The 22,500-nt window shown below is 45.6% G+C and overlaps 1 protein-coding gene across 2 annotated transcripts in view; it reads left to right on the top strand.

Annotated features, from left to right (window-relative positions):
* prdm1a (PR domain containing 1a, with ZNF domain) overlaps positions 1–13,477 on the top strand; it is a 24,644-nt gene extending 11,167 nt beyond the window's left edge. For both annotated transcript variants that reach the window (XM_030392522.1, XM_030392521.1), the window contains exons 2-7: positions 1,852–2,199; positions 4,609–4,728; positions 5,879–6,131; positions 9,505–10,595; positions 10,809–10,937; positions 11,049–13,477. In XM_030392522.1, the coding sequence (XP_030248382.1) occupies positions 1,873–2,199; positions 4,609–4,728; positions 5,879–6,131; positions 9,505–10,595; positions 10,809–10,937; positions 11,049–11,654 (2,526 nt within the window). In that variant the 5' untranslated portion in view covers positions 1,852–1,872 and the 3' untranslated portion in view covers positions 11,655–13,477. The remainder of the gene's footprint in view (positions 1–1,851; positions 2,200–4,608; positions 4,729–5,878; positions 6,132–9,504; positions 10,596–10,808; positions 10,938–11,048) is intronic.
* Positions 13,478–22,500: the final 9,023 nt, after the last annotated feature.

A 22,500-nucleotide genomic window follows, 5' to 3' on the forward strand; every position in this document is an offset into this window, starting at 1 on the left:
ATTTTAAAGCCTTTTATGAAGGTGTAGAGCAAAAAAAAGCAGTTGTGTGACTTGCAAGAGCTGGAGAAACATCCAGATGAGGAGATAATGAGTCTTTTGACTTGTTATTGACTTTTTTTTTTTTTTTTTTAAATCGACTCCTCGGAGAGGATCTGAGTTTGTCTCGCTGCTGTTTGGAGGAAAAAAGTCATCCTCTGTGACCGGAGCCAGTTGGATGTGAAATAATTTTCTTTCTTGCGGCTGCAGAAGAATTCACAGAGCCGAGTGCGGTCAGCGAAGATCTGGAAGCTTTTCCGCTCGTCTGCGTGGGACGAGCGGCATGTTTGTCCCTGTGTGGATATCTGCTGCCTCTGTGTGTGTGTGTGTGTGTGTGTGTGTGTGTGTGTGTGTCTTGGGTGGGATTGCGTTTGAAGTTTTTTTTTGTTTGTGCTGCTGTGGCCCCCCAAATGGAAAAGTTTTGGCGCTCCCTTCCTCATCACCCCCCTCCTCCTCCTCCTCCTCCTCCACCACCTCCTCCTCCCTTCTCCACATCCATTACCAACACACACACACACACACACACACACATGCACACACACGCTGGGAGTCGGGATGATTTGCCGGTTCCGCTGCAGTGCCACTCTGCTTCCAATTTTAGCTTCATTCAGACACAGACAGCGTTTCCTTCCTCTGTCTTCAACCCCAGGAAGAGCCGGGGAGGAGGAGGAGGAGGAGGAGGAGGAGGGAGGAGGAGGAGGGAGGAGGGAGGAGAGGGAGGAGGAGAAGGGAGGAGGACACAGGGGAGATTTGGGGTTTATAATCCACCACACCGCTGAGTTACACTTTGTTTTTCTGCGTAGGACAGAAAAAAAAAGAGAAGTTGGTTTTGTTCAGGGAGGAGAGACGCGTCCAGACCTGCTGATAATCTGACTTATTACTGGATTAATCACTCGTTATCTCTTTGTTTGGTAATTGTTCATTCACAAAAAGCAAAATAAGGGATTCCACTCGCTGACATTAACAGGAACGTGTCGTCTGATTCTCCTCTCGAGGATCAAATCCAGAACTTTTGAAATAACTGAGGTGATTAGGGAAAAGAAGCGCGCGTTTATTTTCTCGCTCTACATGAGACACACGTTGACTTCCTCTTCATCCTCCTGTGATCAGAGTGTCTTATCTCCGTCTGCGTTATTGTACTTTGTGGTTTCTTTTTTTTTTTTTTTTGATAGAAAACAGGAAACAAAAAAAAAAAGATCAGTGAGAAATCAATCAGTGAGATTAATTTAGGAGACTGGAAACGTAAACAGACGTCAGAGGTGAGAACAGAATCTCGTTCGGATGTTTTGGGTCAAATAACGGAGCTTTTTTTTTTTTATTTATTCACCCGTCGTTTCCCAAATTAGTTCATGTTGTGTGTTGACAAGACAAACTGTTTCCTGTGTGTGTGTGTGTGTGTGTGTGTGACAGCAGTCTTAGTCAGACCCCCCCCCTCATTGAGTCACACCACATAATAATCTCAGCTCTTCCTCTCATCCCGTCGCCTTTTGTCCTTTTTCTTTCTCTTTTTATTTATATCTTCTATCTTTTTCCTCCCACATCTTCTGTTTCCGCGACCTCCCTCTCTGCTCTCCATGTTGTTGTCTCCCTCATCTTTTATTTTGCTTTAGGGTTCTTCTTCCTCCCTCCTTTCTCGCTTTCTGAATTTACTGTCATTGTCTCCTCAGTTCTTCCTTCATCTTTCTTTCTTTCTGTCTTTCTTTTATAGAATCCACCAGTTGTCCTTCACTTTCCTGACTTTTTGCCGGTGGAAATGTTTAAAACAAAGGTTATTAATAATAAAAAATCTCTTCCTCTCCTCCTCTCTCGACACAGGCGACCTCTCATAGCTCGGCCATGTTGACCAGTGAGGGGGCGCACACCATGGAGCAGGACGACACGCACCACGAGGCCAAGATGGCTTCCACAGCCACCAGCAGCCCCGGCCTGGACGCGGCCGAGACGACGCCAGACTCGGACGTGGACATGGAGCTGGACATGGAGGAGGCGGACATGACCCGGTGGAAGGAGGCGGAGTTCGAGGAGAAGTGCACATACATCGTCAAAGACACGGCGTGGGAGGCGGGGCCAGACGGTGACGTCATGACGACGACGACGACGACCAGAGCTGAGGCATCGCTGCCCAGAAACCTGGCCTTCAAACACCCGGCTGACGGCAAGGAGGTCAGACTCACACACACTCACACACACAGACTCACACAGACTCACACACACACTGGCAGACATACACACACACACTGGCAGACATACAAACTTTCTCTCGGGTTCTTTCACACACTCAGGCGGAGAAAGCCATCTGCACACACGCGTGAGTCAGATGCGGGTCATGTAATGAAGAGGGGGTCGTGTCTCGTCGTAAAACACACACACACACACACACACACATATATTACAGAGAGGAATCTGTGTGTGTGTGTGTGCGAGTGGGTGTGTGAAACGCCTGAAGCAAATTCTACACACACACACTGTAACTGTAGCTGTGTGTTTACGCTGCCAATTTATCGACTCGTATCCATCCATGAAAAGTCTTTCATCGTCTGGGAGAATTATGATGGCTTCATCCCAAAAGTGTGTGTGTGTGTGTGTGTGTGTGTGTGTATATATGTGTGTGTGTGTGTGTCTCAAATCTGACAGACTTCCTTTTCATTGTAAATGGCTGCAGTAGCCGTCAGCGCTGACAGGGGGCAGCGTTCAGCGTCCCACCCCAAAAAAACACATCAGTCGCCCTCCGGCTGCTGATTTCTGATTTCTTTAAGCTCCTGGTGACGTTTGATGAGGTTATAAAGTGAACTTTAGCCCCTCAGACGCTTCAGTGCTGATAATCAATAAACCTATCAACCCTGCAGTTAGATATTTTCACAGTTTTTTATCTGGCAGGAAGAAAACCGTTGACATTTTGACACATTTTCTCTGTTAATCTTACTCAACAAACCAAATAGTGAGCTTGTGACTTTTTTTTTTTCTTCTTGACAAACCTGTCGACGGGTCATTGATCGGACCGCAGGGGAAAAAGTCAAAATGTCAAAGCGTCAAAGGTTGAATCTGAGGTTAGATAACAGCGAAGGCATTGCACACAGTGTCGTGAAAAAGCTTCTGAAAGTTGAAAGGTTTGCAAAAAAAAAAAAAAAGGTCAAATTTGCATCTTCCCACAGCGCTGACAGAAGACGATTAGTTCTTAATAATATCTCGACTTCAGATTGGAAAAAGTAGCGTGACAGCTGGTCAGCAGGTCTCCACTTTGGCAATTTTGACACCTTGTGAGTTTGTCTGTAAAACGGCGTGACTGCATGGATTTTCTCATCAGGAAAAAACAGAGGAAAGAAGCAGGAGGGAGAGAGAGAGAGAGAAAGAGGTGTAGTTCTGTTTACGAGCTGATAGGCTATCAGCTAATATTTATCTGGAGAGAGGAAGAAGGGAAAGGCTGAGGAAGGGAGTTTGTCGCTCTGATCAAAGACGTTTTGGTTCAAAGAAGGAGGGAGAGAGAGAGGAGAGCATTGTAAAAGTCTGTTAATCAGTCAGAAAAAATCCAGTCACACACACTGATGTCTGGTCCTCAGGAGGGAGAAGGAGAAAGGGGGATTTCCACGTCACCAGGGGTTTGGGAGAGCCGTCTGTTTGTGTGGGTTTCTGCATGAACAAAATGTGTGTGTGTGTCTCCCATCCACGCTCGGAGCCTGACGACTAGTCGCCACATAATCCCTCTCTTTTCTCTTCTTCCTCCTCCTCGTCCTCCTCCTCCCATTTGTGTTTTTTTTTTGTTCTTTGTGGAGGAGAAAAAAAACCAGATTACTTTTTTTTTCTCTTTCTGATTTTCTCCCCCTGAAGCGTCTGAAGCGGCAGCAGTCTTAGTTTGATGTGGCGATGAGTGGAGGTGTGACGAGAGCGAGAGACGGAGGAAGAGATATGAAAGGAGATAATTTACAGTCGTCCTCCAGCCGCCACGCGCACACGCACGAACACGCGCAACACACCTCCAGATCAACCGAGGCGCAAAGTCGGCTCATTAATCATCGTCCGTGTTGACAGCTGGTTGATAGCGAGTGTCTGGGAGTCTGTATTTATACATACAATGAGACTTAATTAGACTTAATGGCACATATCACTGATGGATGTGCACGACAGCATGAAGACACACGAAGTCAAAGACGTCTTACTGAGACAACTAGCCAATAAAAACAACTGTTAGCAGCAGTTAGCTGACGTGTTGCACCTTTAAATGCGTGATCACATGCCGACATGCAAAATATTTGCATTTCAACTTTAAATCTGGCGTTTTTAAGAAGATCAAAGTGAGTTAAAGTTACATTCGGCTGTGTAATCACACCAGTGTTGACGGATGTTTTCACGCTAGTTGCTAAAACTGTGTAATCGCGTATCGAGGATGTGGATCGCCGCAAAAAAAAATCATCGAAAGAACAAAGAAATGAACTCGTTTAGATGATTCAGATCAGCGTTTCAGAGGCGACTTCACACACGTCGTCACACACACACACCTTCACACACAGTCCTCTTCAATCTTTTGTCTAACCGCTGTGTGTGTGTGTGTGTGTTTGTGTGCGTGTCTTCCTGCAGGTGGTCGGCGTGTGCAGCAGGGAGTACATCCCCAAAGGAACCCGCTTCGGCCCCCTGGTGGGCGAGATCTACACGGCCGACAGCGTCCCCAAGGACACCAACCGGAAGTACTTCTGGAGGGTGAGTGTGCACGCACACACACACACACACACACACGCACACACACACTTCCTCAGAAGCCGGAGGGACCCCTTCCTGCGACGTCACGAGCGTCTCGAGTCGAGTCAGTGGAACAGGAAGCTGGGCTGGCTGTTTTTTTTTGGTTTTTTTTTTCTGTGTGTGTGAGAAAGAGAAATGGGGGATGTGATGTCATCGTCTGAAAAACATGTCACACTGTGGTTCCTGTAAATCCACACACACACACACACACACACACACACACAGCTCTGCAGATTACTATACATCACTACCAGTAACTGACAGTGAGAGTGCACACGCTCACAAACCACCTACCTGACCAACACCTACACAGTGTGTGTGCGTGTGTGTGTGTGTGTGTGTGTGTGTGTGTGTGCATGAAAAAGAGAGAGACTCACTACAAAACCACAAAGCAGGCGCGAAGTCAGAAAGGTGTTCCATTCATGCTCATATCTCACTTTCTCACACACACACACAGAGAGAGAGTGAGAGAGAGAGAGAGAGAGAGAGAGAGGGGGAGGAGAGAGAGAAAATGAGTCCTTTCTCTTTTCAATATAAAAGAGGATCTCCTCCTCCGTCGGTCTGTTCGTCCGTCCGGAGGAGGAGAAGGTGAACAGAGACAGAGAGAGAGAGAGAGAACATGGTGAGAGGAATGAAATGATAGAAGGACGGAGAGAGGGATGAGAGGAGAAGTGAAATAGTTCAGATATAGTTTGATTTATATTAAAACTGGCCGGATTAAATCTGCGCTGGGATTTTTTTGCTCTTTATTACTTTTTATCTGAAGTTCATTAATAACTTGCCGAGTTTTTATGTTATTTTCCGAAGTTACTGAGTGTGAAAAACTCTTTTCTAAGTTTCTGTGTCATTTACTTTCTCAGATTTTATTATCTGAGTTAAGTGAAGCACTATGATTTAATTATTAGTTACTGTTAGATTGTTAGAGGAGGTATTTAGAGGGGAAAAGAGAAGATGTTGCTTATTGAGGACTTTGCTTTTGTTGCTTTTATTCCAATTTAATTTACTCATTTTTAAAACATTATATGCTTTCCATTCTTCTCAAAAGCAAAATGATTTCAAGATAAATAAAATAAATCCTGATGTTACTAACTAATCTTCCTCTTCGCTGCAGATCTACACGGACGGTGAGTTCCACCACTTCGTCGACGGCCTGGACGAGACTCGCTCTAACTGGATGCGGTACGTCAACCCGGCCCACTCGGCGGCGGAGCAGAACCTGGCGGCGTGTCAGAACGGCATGGAGATTTACTTCTACACGGTGAAGCCCATCCCGGCCGGCGCCGAGCTGCTCGTCTGGTACTGCCACGACTTCGCCCGACGCCTCCACTACCCGCCGTCCGGAGAGCTGATGATGCAGAAACTCAGTAAGTTTTTATAAGTTTCAAAAGTTTTAATAATTGGATGAGAATCCGTTTTTTTTTAAGATGATATCATAAAAATAAATGTAGTTATTTGGCATCAGATGTTAATATTGTGTGTGTGTGTGTGTGTGCAGGCTTTTATTGTGAAAGAGCAGGTTATTTTATTAAACATCTGATGCTCTGAGCTGCTGTGAAATCAATAGGCGGTGTGTGTGTGTGTGTTGTTACTGTGTGTGTGTGTGTGTGTGTGTGTTATGAGTGTGTGTGTGTGTCGTGAGTGCGTCCTGTCGCCGCTCTTAAAGCCTAACAGTGTCTTTTGAGCGTAGCCGTGTCTCCTTCCTCTCTGAACGTTAGCCTGTCATTATCTCACACACACACACACACACACACACTCATACACCAAGACTACAAGACCAACAACCTTTCATCTCTGTCAGTGCCATCGTTGGATTTTTGCGTGTGTGTTTGTGTGTGTGTGTGCCAGTGACAGTGTAATTACACAGACAGGGGGATATGGCCCCTAATGCCACAGTCTTACACACTTAAAGACCCGCTTTTAACATGAAACACACACACACACACACAACCTTGCTCAACCTCAATAAAAGGAGCAGAGACAGTGTGTGTGTGTGTGTGTGTGTGTGTGTGTGCGCAGCTTGTCTTGTGACCTTTTTACGAGGGAAAAACAAGCCGAAGAAGTGAGCGTCTGATTTTCTCCGTCCCCTGCAGAGAAAACTGTAAATATTCTTCTCTCACTTTTCCCTTCTGGTAATATTCTAAGAGAGTAAAAGTCGTGAGCTTTCCCATACGTTGATGACACGGCAGGCTAACTGCCCTTTATCCACTTTGGCTGAGCTGATCAAAGCGAGAGAGCGAAGCTAAGAGGAAGACAAAGACAGAGAGAGAGAGAGAGAGAGGGAGCTCAGGGGCTTCCAGGTGTGACTGCAGGCTAATAGCAGCGTTAAGGTGGCAGAGGAACCGGCAGACTCAGCCCGGCCGACTCCACTGCCCGGGGAGAAAATGCGCATGACCTGGAGGGGGGAGGGACACACACACACACACACACACACACACACACACACCTCTCTAAAGCCTGAGTGTGTGTATACAGTATACCTGTTGCCTTTTAATTAGCTTCCTCTGTCATTTAGCCCCCACAGGCTCTCCGGTTGACCCTCCGCTGACTTGTACGATTATGTTTTTACCTGCAGAAGGAAGGAAAAAAAAAACGCTTCACCTGCACTTTTGTCTTTTTGCGCTACAGAGCTTTAAGTTCCTACTTTTTTTTTTCTTTTCTTTTTTTTTCGGTCTGATGAGCGTACTGTTCCTCAAATGAGTACAAGCTCTGACTGTTGGTGTGGCGCACTCGAAGCCCGGCAGAAATAATCTCATCGGCTGAGTAAAACCAAGAAAACCACAATCTGTTCTCGGCTAAGTAACGTTAGACTGAAACCCAGCGACGAGGGCAAAAGGTAGAAGAAGAGGAAGCTCTGATGACTCCTCGCAGTCGTGCAGAACGCGCTGAAGACGATGCTTCCCTGACTTTCCCTCAGTTTTTCCTGATCCGATCTGAATTCGGCTGTTTTCGGCGCTGACGTATTTATTTTTTTTGTTCTGTTGGATCAAAAAAAAAGGAGCTGAACTCGGGTCCATTAACCAGTGAAAGATATCAGACACCGCTCATTAGTCTCTGATCCATTTTGGGATGATGTCGTACTTTGTTCTCGCTGGTTTTTTGGCTCTTTCCAGCACAGTCATAGCAAAACCAGACATCTGTGTTGAGCTCGCACCGCGGCCTCACTCCCTCACTTTCTCCTCTCGTCGTCTTCTTCTTCTTCTTCTTCTTCTTCTTCTTCTTCTTCTTCTTCCTCTCGGCCCCTTTTTTTCTTTTTTTGTCGCTGTCGTTTAGCATTCTTTAAGTGTTAGCACTCGAAAGCACCTGTTAGCCATGTGTGTGTGTGTGTGTGTGTGTGTTCAAAGACGCTCTGCCGACCCAAAAACACTCTCTCTCCTCACACACACATGCACAGTCATAAGCTCGACACGCCGACACATTCACACCCACTCTTTTCATCTCAGACACATGCTAGCACACACGTACTGTGCATGTGTGTGCATGTGTGTGCATGTGTGTGCATGTGTGTGTGTGTGTGTGTGTTGGCCATTTGCCCTGATATATTTGCCACTTGAAAGAGCAGAAAGAGGGTGGAGGAGGGAGCACTCGAGGTAGAGTTGCACCTCCCACCCCCCTCTGTTGACTACTTGAACTTCCTGGCAGAGGGGCCGTGTTGACAGATTGATATCTCCAAGATGGCGTCCCTGTTTGTTTTCTGGAAAAAAAAAGGGGGGAAGGAGGAGGAGGAGGAGGAGGAAGGCTCACTGATAACCTCAATGTTTACACACTGCCACTATACTACTGATGCAAGGGTCACCGACTGTGTGTGTGTGTGTGTGTGTGTGTGTGTGTGTGAGGGGAGGGGATCGGGGGAGTCAACCAAATTTCATCAGTGCTGGCACTCGGGATTAACTTTGACAAGCGCCATCTCTCTTCAACACTCGCACACACACACACTCCCCTCTGCGCGACCTCACGGTAAAAAGTTGACTGGGCAGTAAACGAGCTTACAGATAATACGCCGCGGCGCTTTAAAAGGCCCGTCTGTGGCCATTTAACAGCCGGGATGTGCGGCGAGCTGACTACTCCGGGCTTTTAGAGAGTGTGCGTGTGAGCTCTCCTCCCTAATCCACTCTTTCATCATGCGGACGAGACAGTAGGTGTGAGTGACTGCAGGAGGAAGCTCTCTAATCTAACCTTTGACCCGGAAACAATAGCAAAGGGCCAGGAGAACTCAGGAGAGTGGGAGCTCGATCAAAAGTGTGTGAATGTGTGTGTGTGTGTGTTCGCTAAAAGTGGAGGAGGAGTCAACAAATCAGACAGAGTTCTTTGTCTGCAGGCAAACCTTGTCACATGGTGCGCAGGTGGAGGCTGAGCTGTTTTTGCGGTAGATATCTTTAGCAGGAAACCTTCCATCAGTGCTGTGTGTCTGCCACCAGTTTGATTTTATCTTGATTTTATAGGCACACACACACAGATATAAACACACACAATGCCTAAAGGCAGCTGTCACGCCTCACTTCCTGTCTTCTTGCCCCCGCCCTGGCCCCCTTCATGGTCGTTTGTCAATTCTGTCACCTTAATTGGTCTACTGAGTTACTTCTGGTGTTCCTTCACCCTGCGAGATACAAACATTTCTGCAGTGTTTAGGACATTAACTAGAAGTCACGATTATCGGGCCCCTGGGGGAACCAAGAGGAGCTTATCACGATAAAAATGAACTCCCACTGACCTTTATTCTCTCTATTTCTGTCTCTACAGAGCAGTCTCTCCTGGAGGTCAAGCAGCAGCAGGTGAGCAGTGAGGAGCGTTCAGTCGAAGCCTCCAGCCCGTCACCCGTCGCGGTCACCCCCACCCCCACCCCACCCAAGAGGGAACACAGTGTCCTTTCCATTCTGCGAGGCACCAACAGCAACTCCTCCTCCTCGAAGAGGGAGCCCAGCCGGCCGCTTCCCACCCGCCCGCGCTGTGCCGACAGTCCCGAGCGCCCCCTGTACCCTCGCGCCCTGTACCCGGCCCTCAGGCCACACCCACACATCCCAGAAGACTTCCTGAGTCACAAACCCAGCCAGCTTGGTTATTCCCATTCCCCTGGGAACCAATCTTCAGCCACACCCAGCCCATCAGCGAGAAGTAGCCCAGACAGCAGCCCTCACGGGAGCCCCTCGGGTCCGGCGCCATCTCCGGGTTCTTTCTACCCCACTGGACTGGGTTCCTACCCTGGTTACTCCCCACCTTCTGCCCCGTTCCCATCATCCTTCTACCCTCCAGGAGCCCCCTACTCTCGCTACCTCCTGCCCCATCACTACCCTCTCCCTGGCGGTGGTGTCCCCACCATAGGAGGAATCTTCCCCAGGATGTACCCTCTCTACAACAGCCTTCTGCCCCCTCACGTGCCCCTCATGCCTACCGACACGGCAGGGAGGCGCTTACTGATGCCTGACCACGTCCACCCCTCCTCCATCTCTGCCCACAGAGACTTCCTCCTTCCCGGGCCCACCAGTGCCTTCTCAGCTGCCACCGCTCTGAAGGAAAAAGCAGGGCCTCACCACCCTTTTTCTGGGCACCCTCACCCACACGGACCCTCCCACGCCCCCTCCAGCGGCTCCCCAACAGCTGGCACATCGCCTCCCAACGAGCAGGTGCCCACCAAGCCTACCTCAGCCCTCCTTGGTAATGCCAAAGAGCATTGCTCTGATGAGGAGGCCATCAACCTGACCAAGGCGAAGCGTGGGAGCATGGGCTCAGCGGGCTACAAGGCGCTGCCGTACCCGCTGAAGAAGCAGAACGGCAAAATCAAGTACGAGTGCAACGTTTGCAGCAAGACCTTCGGACAGCTGTCAAACCTGAAGGTGAGGCTCGATACGCTGCAGGGTTGTTTTGTGTTTGGCATCCTACATCCTGTCTGCCTTATTATCATTCCATTCCTTTGCACTCTGCGGATTTGCACTGTAATCATTAGACCGCAGAGCAGGTTGATGGCACTTAAAAATAGGGGGAGTGTCACAAAATGTTTTGCAAGAAACAAAACCAACTGACAAACTCTGCTTCCTCTTCTCCGTCAGGTTCATCTCCGTGTCCACAGTGGTGAGAGACCTTTCAAATGTCAAACCTGTAACAAAGGCTTCACCCAACTTGCTCACCTGCAGAAGCACTTCCTGGTCCACACTGGGGAGAAGCCGCATGAATGCCAGGTGAGAAAACACTGCTGAAGATGATGCACTTTATTCCTTTCGGCTGATTCCCTAGACGGATGATTTTAGTAACGAGATGTGATGGTTAACTGACATCATCTCCTCTTCCAGGTTTGTCACAAGCGCTTCAGCAGCACCAGCAACCTGAAAACTCACCTGCGCCTCCACTCGGGGGAGAAGCCCTACCACTGCAAACTCTGCCCAGCCAAGTTCACCCAGTTTGTCCACCTCAAGCTGCACAAGCGCCTTCACACCCGCGAGCGTCCACACAAATGCCTCCACTGCCACCGCCACTACGTCCACCTGTGCAGCCTGCGGCTTCACCTGAAGGGCTACTGCATTGCGGCTAGCTCTGGCTCTGGCAGCCCAGCCGTTTCCAGTCAGGCTGCGCTGGATGAGGTGCAGCGCGCCAACGAGGAGATCGAGCGCTTCGACGTCAGCGAGCACGCCGAGCGCCTGGAGCAGCTGCAGGGAGGAGTGGAAGTGGAGGCCATGCTGGAGAAGCAGATCCTGGGGATGCTGTGGAGGGAGAGCGACCTCAAGTCCTCTCACTTCCATCCCCACCACAAGAGCGGCGCCACCGAGCTCCTGTCTGTGGGTTACGGTGCGTACGAGTCCCCGAATGAGACGTCGGTCATCAAAATGCGGCGCAGCAGCCCCATTCTGCCGCTTCCTGCAAGCGTCACCATCAAGCAGGAGTCGGAGGATCACTCCTAAGTGACCTCCGAACACAAAAGGACATGGAGTCAAGACTGCATGACTCGAGGCGGACTGGGTTGCCAGGAGCAACAGCTGTAAATAAATAATTCTCTACCCGGTTGTGATCACGAGTGACATCATGATTACACCAGGTTCATCAGGGACTCACGTACTCAGGGCTCAAGAGACACTGTCCCATGACTACTTAGCAGCGTTTATTATACTTAGAGACAATCATCTACCCAGGATTTACCTTTAATGTAATTAATATAATGCTATTATCATTATTGTTGTTGTATTATTTGGTCTCTATTTTCAAATGTCTTTGTTTTTTTTTGATCAATTAGTTGTTATATAACCTCCTTAATTTATTATACTTTTTATTTGTTGTCTTCAAAAGCAATAAGTGGAAGGGATGGTTACACTGACGCGGTGAAATCGATGTTAAAGACGATCTTTCTGTTTGATAATTGTTTCTCCCTGTGGCCATTTCTCTGTAGATAGTCACTCTCTCTATGCCTATATCCGTCCTGCAGCCTCTGACCTATAATACCAGGGGGTTTCCCCTCTTCAGGGTTTTGTCTATTTAAATTTAGAAAACCAATATAGCAGGTTTTTAAAAAGGGTTGAAGAACTTGCCAAAGTACGGCACATAAATTTGCTTTATTTCAACCCTGATTGATAGCTTCCCTAAAGTATGTCTGTGTCCTTTTTTCTGATGCCTGCTTAATTTAAATGAAACCAAAAAAAAGGGCATTTTTTTTGTATATTTTTTGACAACGGTTACCTCAGTGTGCATGTGACTTATATGAGTGTATGTGTGTGCATGCGTGAGTGTTCAAAGGGACAGCTAGAGGTGGGAGCTTTCTATTTATTTGCGTTTCGCTACTTGAAAAAAAAAAGAAGAAGAAACCAAACTGAACTGGAGTGCAGCTCTTCATGTGGTCCAAAAAAAGGAGCGGCAAAAGCCCGCTCGACATGTAGCACATAACGGACTCGGTGGCGATGGCGATGGCGGCGGCGGTGGCTGGCGAGCCTCCCTCGTCCCTCCTTTTTATGTTTTTATTTTTCTACAACACTGTCGGCACCCAACAGGGAAGTGAACATCCTCCGTTTTTTTTTTAACAAAAGGGATTCACACTTGACGCTAGCAACCAAAGTTCACTTGGCTTTAATTCCAAATGCACACCAAAAATAAAAAAGGAAAACGAGGAAAGGAAAATCAAAACAAGGGAAGAAGGACTCGAGGAATCAAAATGCTGAAGAAGGGAAGATGTACTGTGTGTATATGATGAAGTGTTCGCTCTTTAGCTGTGGTCTTTTTTTTTTTTGTGTAGATTTTTTGTTGTTGTTCTTGTTGTTTGTTAATATTTCGGTTGAGAAGCAACGCCCCCTTCTCGAACCCCCCCACCCGTCCGCCATCTTGTTAATGAACTGGCATACACCAAAGCACCTCGGCCTTCTTTTTATGCACTGGCCCCCCCTTCCTCCCACTTTATAACTTCAGTGCCGATGCTTGCACCATTCACACTGTGTACAATATATTAAAACTGGTCATACTGGCATTAAGACCCAACTTAATGTTACTACAGCAACCGTGATGTTCTGCATCAGTTGTACATCATCTCTCTCTCTCTTTCTTTCTGTCCTCTGTTTCATCGTTTCTCTCTAAACTAATGTTCGACCAAAGCGTCTCTTTCTCTGATCAGAGCTTTAACTCCAGAGGAGAATCCCCCCCAAAGGACTGTCTCTGTTTACATTCTGGTTTACATAGTTATTTATGTGCAAAAATGTCAAAAAAGTGTAAATTATGATATAAATGTTCACTGCTCTAATCTAAACCCCTGCGGCTCTGTGTGTTTTATTCTTTGTTTTGTGTGTCGGTATCGTCTTAGACAGTGGAAATGGAAATGCAAAGACATTTACACAAAACATAAATCTGATCTTTATACCACTATTTAGCTGTTATAACTTACCACCAGCTTATTATAGCTGCACAGCAATATAGAATGATTAAACTGGGTAACAAATTGTCTATTTCACACGTACATTTGCAGCTGACAACCTTAAATTAGAGACTTTTTAGTTGAGCTAATAAAAAATGTCTACAAATCCAAAAAACATGATTTTAATTTGTGGTAAGGACAGTAACAAAAATATAAGAAGGATCTTGACCTCATTACCAGCTAATTACACTGTCTAAACAGTACACTAGCCAATACATGGAACTTAGGAAGTCTATGTTAGCGATACTAGCTAATAGCTAATGACTCAAAGCTAGCAAGTGTTACATGTGCTCGTGACTTAATACCATACGTTCATACGTAATACAATGAAAACTTGAGAAACCTACAATATTTTTATCACCTTGCCAGAGCAGATGTCAAAAAACACAATAAAGAACTAAATAAGACAGGAAATACTGATAGAATAACAGAATAATAAACAAAATAAAGCTTAATTAGAAAGATGACGTCTTGCGTGAGGCCTTCAAGAGTCATTCCTCAAACTCTGCACCACAAAAGATGTTTCTCTAGAGCACGTGTAAAGATGTTTCCATTAATTGGATTTATGAAAGGTTTAGGTTCTTAGTCACAGTTGTTTTCACTTAATTTGCCTGATTAAACATTTTCTCAAGACTCCTTTAGGCGTTCACGTACTGTTGCACAAATATTCAGCGTGCTGACGTCGCTTATTTCCCAAATACTTCCACCTGAGGAAAGCTCTGATCGCCCAAAATACATGAAACTGCCGAGGGTGGAGTTTGACTTTCATCCCAGACATAGTTCGGCCACAGCTTAAAAACATCAAATAAGAGTCGTAAATGGACACTGTGAGAACAGAGCTTCAAAGAAAAGACAGTAAACCAAAAGAAAGTGGCCGATGATGCAAACAGCAGACGGACCGACTCACCAGCAGAGATTCAGAGTCGTGTTTTTTAACGTCTAACACATCGATTCACATAATACAACTTTTTCTAGTAAACCGAGGCTCTCTGGCAGAAAAGTCGTGAATCTTTATGTCCATTTCCGCGCAATTCCAAGCTTTAAGACTGGAGCAGGAAATGGGAACACAGCTCGCAGTGCCCTATGGGCTGCAGTAACAACTGTGGTCTGTCTTTTATCCTGCATGCAGGAGACATGCAGACAACATGACTCATTTTAGAGCCTACAGTCATCAGGCCTCAGCTATAATCTGACAAGAATGTGGATAGTATCACCCGATCTGGACCAGCACAGAACCGCTACGTGACTTATGTGGGAAAAAGAGTAGGAAGGTCAAAGATCAACTGATGGAGGATCAAATAAAAAACCATTAATGCGAGTTGATTTCTAATTTTACATCTGCTAGATTTAAAGCTAAACTTTGCGAATCATCTCTGTAGCGCTACACGTGGGTAGTGCAAACATAAGAGCGATTGTCGAACTTCCCTCCGTGTTTCCACCGCGTAGACAGCACAGTTTTTTTATATTAAGACCATTTTCCAGCGGTGAAATACCCTTGTCAAGTCAAACTGAAACGGGCACTAAAACTAGCTTGTCATATTACTTCACTATCAGCAGTGTCACCACCCACGTTCCATCTGTGACCTCAGCAGTCGTTACGTCACTCAATGATTCCAATCACAACACAGAGGTTGACGTGGAGGGCGTTGAAAACACAGAGCTGCTCGGTTGACATTTGACTGTTTCTTGCCATCAGTATGTCGGGGGTGGTCAAAGAGAGAAAGCTAACGCGACGTAGACTCTCTGAACACAGCGGTGACTTTGCAGAAGAGGCCACTGACTCCAGGTGTTGGATAATCTGCATGAATCCCCCAAATCACTTAAGAATCAGGATTTAAATTAGCAAATCAAGGCTTCAGAGCATCAGGGCTCTCCTAAATGTTCCCTCAGTTAGTAAGTCAGACTCCATTTTTGATTATAAAGCAGGTACCGTGCTACAAATACCTTAAAAGTATCCCAGAGAGTGCACACAGCCTCCGAACGAGCTGTCAGGACTTCCGTAAGGTCGTGATGTCACCACGCTCAACCAGGCCTTCGCCACAGCCGTGGTTGCAAAATCCGCGACAGAGCTGATGCCTTAACCAGTGTTGCCAGATATCGTGAGAGAAACAAGCAAGCGGGCCTATGAAACAAACCCAAAACAAGCGACTTCTCCGTTTGTGGTAAAAAAAAAAAAAAAACTTTGCACAGACAAAAATATCAACCTGAATCCAGAAGTTTCGCTGTATTTATTATTGTTTTTATACGTTATGATCCTTTTTTGTTTTAGTTCCAGGACTTCAAAACAATATGACATGCAATACAATAGGAAGAGGAACACTTTAACAACAAGCCCAAAAACCTGCAACCCGCGACTACCAATATTTATAAGCGACTTTACAGAAAAACAAGCCCGAAGTCGCTTATAATAAGCGGACTTGGCAACTGTGGCCTAAACGCGTTGGGCGATCGATGCAGAACGGGCTTTTCGGGAGGTGACAGGAACATCCAAGCCCTCAAAAAAGAGGGAGCCATGTTTCGTAGTGGACAAACCGTACGTTACGTAATGCGCTTCAGCTCAAAAAGACGTTTCCCCCGAAAGCTTACATCGTGAAAGAAGCATCTGGATAGATAATTGGAGAACAAGCCCTGCAAAATGATTTGTTTCACTGTCACAATTTGATCCATTCAGTTCAATAACATTTGGAAAGTCTACAGGATTAAAGATTAAATCAGTTGGCAGAAGTCTCCGGCGTGCATAACGACACGACACGAAGGAAACGGGGATTTTCACACCCAGGAAGTCGAGCTTTTTTTGGCTCCCAAGGCGACTGAGCAGGTTTCATAGGAATGACAGAAGCACCGCCCGCCAACAGGTTTCATTCTACATCCACGGTTTCAGACGGGGAGCGAATAAATAAACAGATGTCCGAGCATTTTTATCTTGTTATGACGACTTTAAAAAGTAACCGCGTTAGATTAACTACTGTTATCAGTTCACACCGTCACCGCCAGCTGAGGTAGCATCACCGCACAGAAAGCCCCGAGCGCCGCCAAAATAAAACGTTCTTAAAAACACCGTGTCAGATCGAGGTAACCATCTTCCAAAGAAAAATATTAATTAAAGATATCTTCCCCCGCGGTGACCACAGCAGCAACAGAGAACAGATGATAAATATTTTCAACGAATTCAGTTTCCTGCAGTAACTTCACACTCATACAGCCACCGACCGTCAGCATCAGTGTTTGACTGTTATGACAAATTCAGACTCGACAAACAATAAAAACCTGATTTCTTCTCACACTAATCTGCACCGCAGACAGCTGTGCAAATTGACATTTTGCAGAGAGGAAGTGATAAAACACATTCCACCTCCGTGTTATTAAGGATTCCACACAGATTAAGAAGTTCACCGTATGAGAAAGCAGTATCGATCCGTTACCTCATCACCCAGCTAAAAACACTGGGTGCGCCCCCACCCTTTGACTCAGCATCTTTCACTTTTGCACACTGCGTCTCTCTTTCCTGTTGCTCTATCTTATTATTACTATCAGGGAAACTTCTCAAGTCACCCGTTGACAGCGAGTTCCACTACCTCAGCGACGTGACGCTGGGGTTTCACTAAGATTTTCTGACCGGGGGAGGACGACACCTACCACCACTGGAGGAGGGGGGATATCCCACGGGTCCAGATGCATGTACAGAAATGTCAGGCCCGGCTGAGCCGAGGTAAGGTTTGTTTATCTGCCATCCGACTTCCCCACAGGGTTTGATAAAGGCTCCAGTGTTATCTCATCTTGCACAGTCCTCTTTTTCACACAAACAGCACGAGATGCCCACAGTTTTGAAGAAAAGGGGACGCCCACGAGTTACAGTTAAAAGAAACTGTAGTCTGTTTGTTGGCTTCTTGTTAACGTGAGGGAAATGTCTTTTAGAGTCTTTTCTGCGAATCTGTATCTTGTCGCCCCCATCATTGAGGTGGACTGTTGTTCCACTAGCGATCAGAAGAAGAGGTAATTTAACATTTCAGTCGATCAGAGGATGATATTTTTCACTTTATCCTCTTTCAGTTCACGCCGACAGGCTTGTAGTGAGTCCTCTCACACTCTCCCAGTGATTGAGCCACGACAGAGATCATTCTCTGGTCTTACCTTCACCTTTGAAACCACTTCATTTGCCATACGAGGAGACCGCAGCACTGATCTGTCTCTTTACAGACTGTATGTTACAGTCATTCACCTTTGGCCCTACAGTCGACTCTGTAGTTTGCTTTGTGGTCTTTTGGCGCCTGGTGCAGACGTGGGAGGAGAGGCGCTAACAGTTTAGCCACGCCATCGTTCCATGAGCTCATTATTCCGAAAGTCTGTCACCCTGAACACAAGCGCCTGTTGCTCTGAAAGTAAACGACCTCTCTGCAGTTGTTCAGGAACGTCAGCCCTGTCCATGGTGCTGAATCGGCGAGGATTCACCCTCGACAGAGTGCCACAGGACCGCGTCCGAAACCCGGAAATGAGCATTTGTGCACTTCCGGTTTCTTCTTCTCAAAGACGCGAAAAATGTGCAGTCTCCTCTCACACATTCTGATGACGCAGCACAAAACAAGTTGTCGAATCTTCCGTGGAAAGTAGGCGGCGCCCAGAAGACCCGCCATTTTTTGCTTTAAACATATCTGCATCAAACCAAGTCTGACATTACAGACATGACATTACATCTGGACACGGCGTTAGAGGCGTTTTGAAGCCAAAGAAGCTCGACTTTCCAGGAATTAAACACCCAGATCTTCCATGTTTTTGTGGCCCGCAGAGCGTCTGAAGAGAGAACGTTGCGGCTCTAGACGTTCCAAATTTTGTTGGACCGAGAGAATCAACTTATAACAGTGAAACAAACCAATTCTCAGGAGTTTGGATGCTCTAAAACGTGTATCTACTCCCTTTCTTCCACAATGTTAGCTTATGGGTGAAGTCTTTTTGGGCCACATTGGTCACGTGATGTTGTAATTAAACAGTTTGGACTCTACGAGCCTGCTGAACCTCCTGACCGGGTCAAGCTGCTGTCCAAGCTGAAAACATGTTCTTCCCGTGGTTGTCCTCATTTTTATACATATTTTAGGAGTTTTGCACGCAGAGGAAGTTATGTTCTCAGTCCATTTAGGTCCATAACTGTATTTTGATCCAGATCAGATGCAGATGGGAACATTTCTTTCTTATTAGAGCAACATTATTGTTTGTCCAAGCGCATTCTACTTTTTTTGGTTTGGAACATGTTTGTGCTCGTCAGCACAGCTGGTGGCGATCAGCGGCGATGACACGCAGTCAGACGGGCTCTCCAACACTTCTCGCAACGACTGGCCGACAGATTGTCGTGAAATTCTTCGTGTGTATTCGCGATCTAGCGAGGACAAATCTTGATAAAGTTGATAATTTAGCGACGCTTCTCTAAATCAGGATGCAGCTTCAGGCTGTGAGGCCGGAGAGAAGAGCTGACAGTAAACAGTGACAGCACTGCTGGCCTCGTTTCAGTGAAGACGCTCATGATTTATGTGCACACACACACACACACACACACACTAGGCCACACACATTTTAACTCTCATAAACACACACACACTCATGAATAACAGTCTAAACACACACACACACATCAGGAGGCGCAAATGCACTTTTTGTACGATTACAAATAAAAACGTGTACAAGCACACGTACTTCCAAACACACACACTGAGAGTTACACACACACACACACACACACACACTAGAGTTACACACACACATACACACTGAGAGTTACACACACACACACCTTAAACGTTCGTCTTCTTTCACGTCTCCGTTTACTGATTCGTCATCGGTCTCTCGGGAGATCAGTTTGTATCAGTTTCCTCTGAAATGTTGTGATTAGTTTCTATCAAAATGAAACCACAAACCAAACAAGCCCTTCGACACCCACACACACAAGCTGTATACACACACACACACACACAAAGACACACACACTCCATCTCCTCCATGCTGCGTTCCAGAGTGACGCAACTGAAGATGTTTTTAGGAAACCGAGTGGCGTCCCTGGCGGCTGTTTTACCGTAAACGCGTTGCAGAACGTCGTCACGCCGCTCAGACAGCAGAGGAGGGTCACTGGTCAGGACGGGTGAGTCAGGCGCCTCACCCCCCGGACCTGCCCCACCCCAAACCTCCTCCGACTTCCCTCGCACTTCCCCGAAATATACTTTTCCTTCCAAATTAAAAAAAAAGTCTGTGACAGGAAGTCGAAGCCTTTCTTGGTGTTTTTTTTTTTCTGAAGATGTGGAAGTGACAGGATCAGACATCAATGTCCTTATCAAACCGACTGCAGCTGTTAATCAAATAATCACAAACATTATAAACAAGTCAGAGATTGATGGAGACGATTGTGAGCCAAATGTTTCTCCAAATCAAGACCACATTTCCCCATAAATCACGTTGCAGTCTGTCGCCAAAGAGCTCTGCTAACAGTTTCTTCTCTGTCTTTATAAAAGACAATAAAGATTTTGGACATGATTTATTTTATTTGTTGCATCTTAGTCTCCTGTGACGGTGTGATGTCATCAGAAACCTTTTAGCCGCTTGTTTTTTTCTGTGTTCGTAAATGTCGGTCTGTCGTTCCACCAGCGGACAGAAACACTCAACAACTACTGGATGAGTTTGACGTTCGTGGTCCTCAGAGGCTGAATCCTGCTGGCTTTGGTGGATCTCCTGGTTTTATTTTTTTCCTCTAGCGCCCCCCTGAGGTTGACATCTTCTTTGTGTCACCAAAGCGCTCCTACAACTACTGAATGGATCGGCATGAAATTTGATAGATATTGTCATAACTTTGTTTTTGAAGTTAGTCTGAGTTAATGTGAAAAAACCCAGTCCTGCCAATGTTTTCTGTAATAACCGTGATGTTTAAAATGAAATATTGTTATTGTGGGTAATATTAGTATACATATGAAAGTATCCAGTGCCTCTTACATCATCCATTCACACCTTGTTGTTGGTGTCCACCTGCCCGACCAAGAATTAAGGAGACACTGCAGAAACTAGCGAGCTAGCTGCTCAAAATGATGTTGTAAATTAGCTCACCAGTTTGGATGTTTATTTAAATTTCATACATTTTCTTTAGATATTATATATAATATAGTTATCATTAATTAATTGTGTAGTGAAAATCTGATATCCTTGACAGTGCCAGAGCTAGCATTAGCTCGCTAACCCAGTACGCTAAGATTGTAAAGATTATGCCAGGTGACACGTTAGCATTGTCACGGTTAGCATGTTAGCAATGCTGACAATCTGCTGTCGACTCTTATTTTCTTGAGGTAACTTAAACCTAAATGGTGTGAAGAGTTAAATCCTACATGCACTTTAAAAAGTAGCATACGTTTGTTTACGTCTGACCTCAGATACGTTACATCTCAAGCTAATAGCCAAAAACTGACAATTACATATTTTAATTAAATATAAAGATATTTATCTGTTTATTTATTTCAATCTGTAACATATTGTGTTGGTGTTTCCACATGGATACCAAATGGCATCCGATTAACACCACAAGATATCAGTTTAAGTTTGTTTTATTGATGAAGCAGAGCCAGAAGAAATATCCAAATCATAAAACAAAAATAGTAACAGCGTCAAATCAGCGATCAGATTTCAGATATCAGATGAGACATAAAACTTAAAAGCTGTCAGCTGTTTATACCACATCATACAACCTTAACACGTGTGTGTTTGTGTGTGTCTGTGAGTGTGTGTATACATATACAGGAGTATGTCGTACAGTACAATTCAGGAAGTAAGTGTGTGTGTGTGTGTGTGATAGATCAGAAGCTCCTTTGTAACATGTGGCTCGTGAAAAACCACAAGTTATTAACTCAGAACATCACAGACCCCTCGTCATCTTTCAGCATACACTCTGCATGGATATTATTAAGAAAACACACACACACACACACACACATAAGAAATGAAACAATTCCATATACACACACTCCTACACTGGTGTCATCTCAGTTCATCAGATGACGATGCAGACCAGAATAGGAAACTACCAGACAGTCCTGCTCCTCTCTGGAGAGCCAACGTCGTTCCTCTCTTTAATAATCAAACAGAAATATTCAGATTCATTACTGAAGGACACCGAGACTCATTTCTGACACTCTCATTTTAGATTTCAATCCAACCTGCGCTCATTGACGGCAGCTTGGAATTTACTATTTACTGAATATCCGGCAAAAAAGTCACAGAGGCGGAGAAACAAAGACGGACATCCGCAGGTTCTCTTCCTCGTCGTACGGATAGTTGCATGTTGGTTTTGTGTTTTTATTTGTTATTTTGCCAGGTACGTCTGTGTGCTTGGAGGAAAATATTTAATAGTTCCATCACCGTGTAGAGGATCGACACGTTGCGTAGGAGAAGACAGAGGGCCGACAAAATCAGGAACAAAAAGTAGATTAAATAAAATATTTCCCCTTTTTCATTATTAGAATACTTTGCGTTGGTAATTTTTGAGGTTTGTAAGATTGTACGGTGCAGATCAAGTTGACAGAACTGATCAAAAAACTCCCTCACACTGTTCGCTGCACTTGCAGTTAAGTTTAATGACGACAACGTTTCGGTACTTTGACCTTCATCGTGTGTGTGTGGGAGTTTTTTTCGTGATTGTTCATGATGTAAACGATTTCCTGACATTTCTTGTAGTAAAGTCGACCTTTAAGTTCAGTTGTAACCCAAACTCCAACTCTTCTTCTTGTCAAATCAGAACTATATTAACGTTTAAGAGACGAGGTCTGATCGTAGTTTCTTTTCAAATATACTTTATTAAACTCTGCTTGTGAGAGAAATAAAGAAAAGGACGGTTTGTC

This window comes from Sparus aurata, chromosome 17, assembly GCF_900880675.1.
Source record: "Sparus aurata chromosome 17, fSpaAur1.1, whole genome shotgun sequence".
Classification (NCBI taxonomy): domain Eukaryota; kingdom Metazoa; phylum Chordata; class Actinopteri; order Spariformes; family Sparidae; genus Sparus; species Sparus aurata.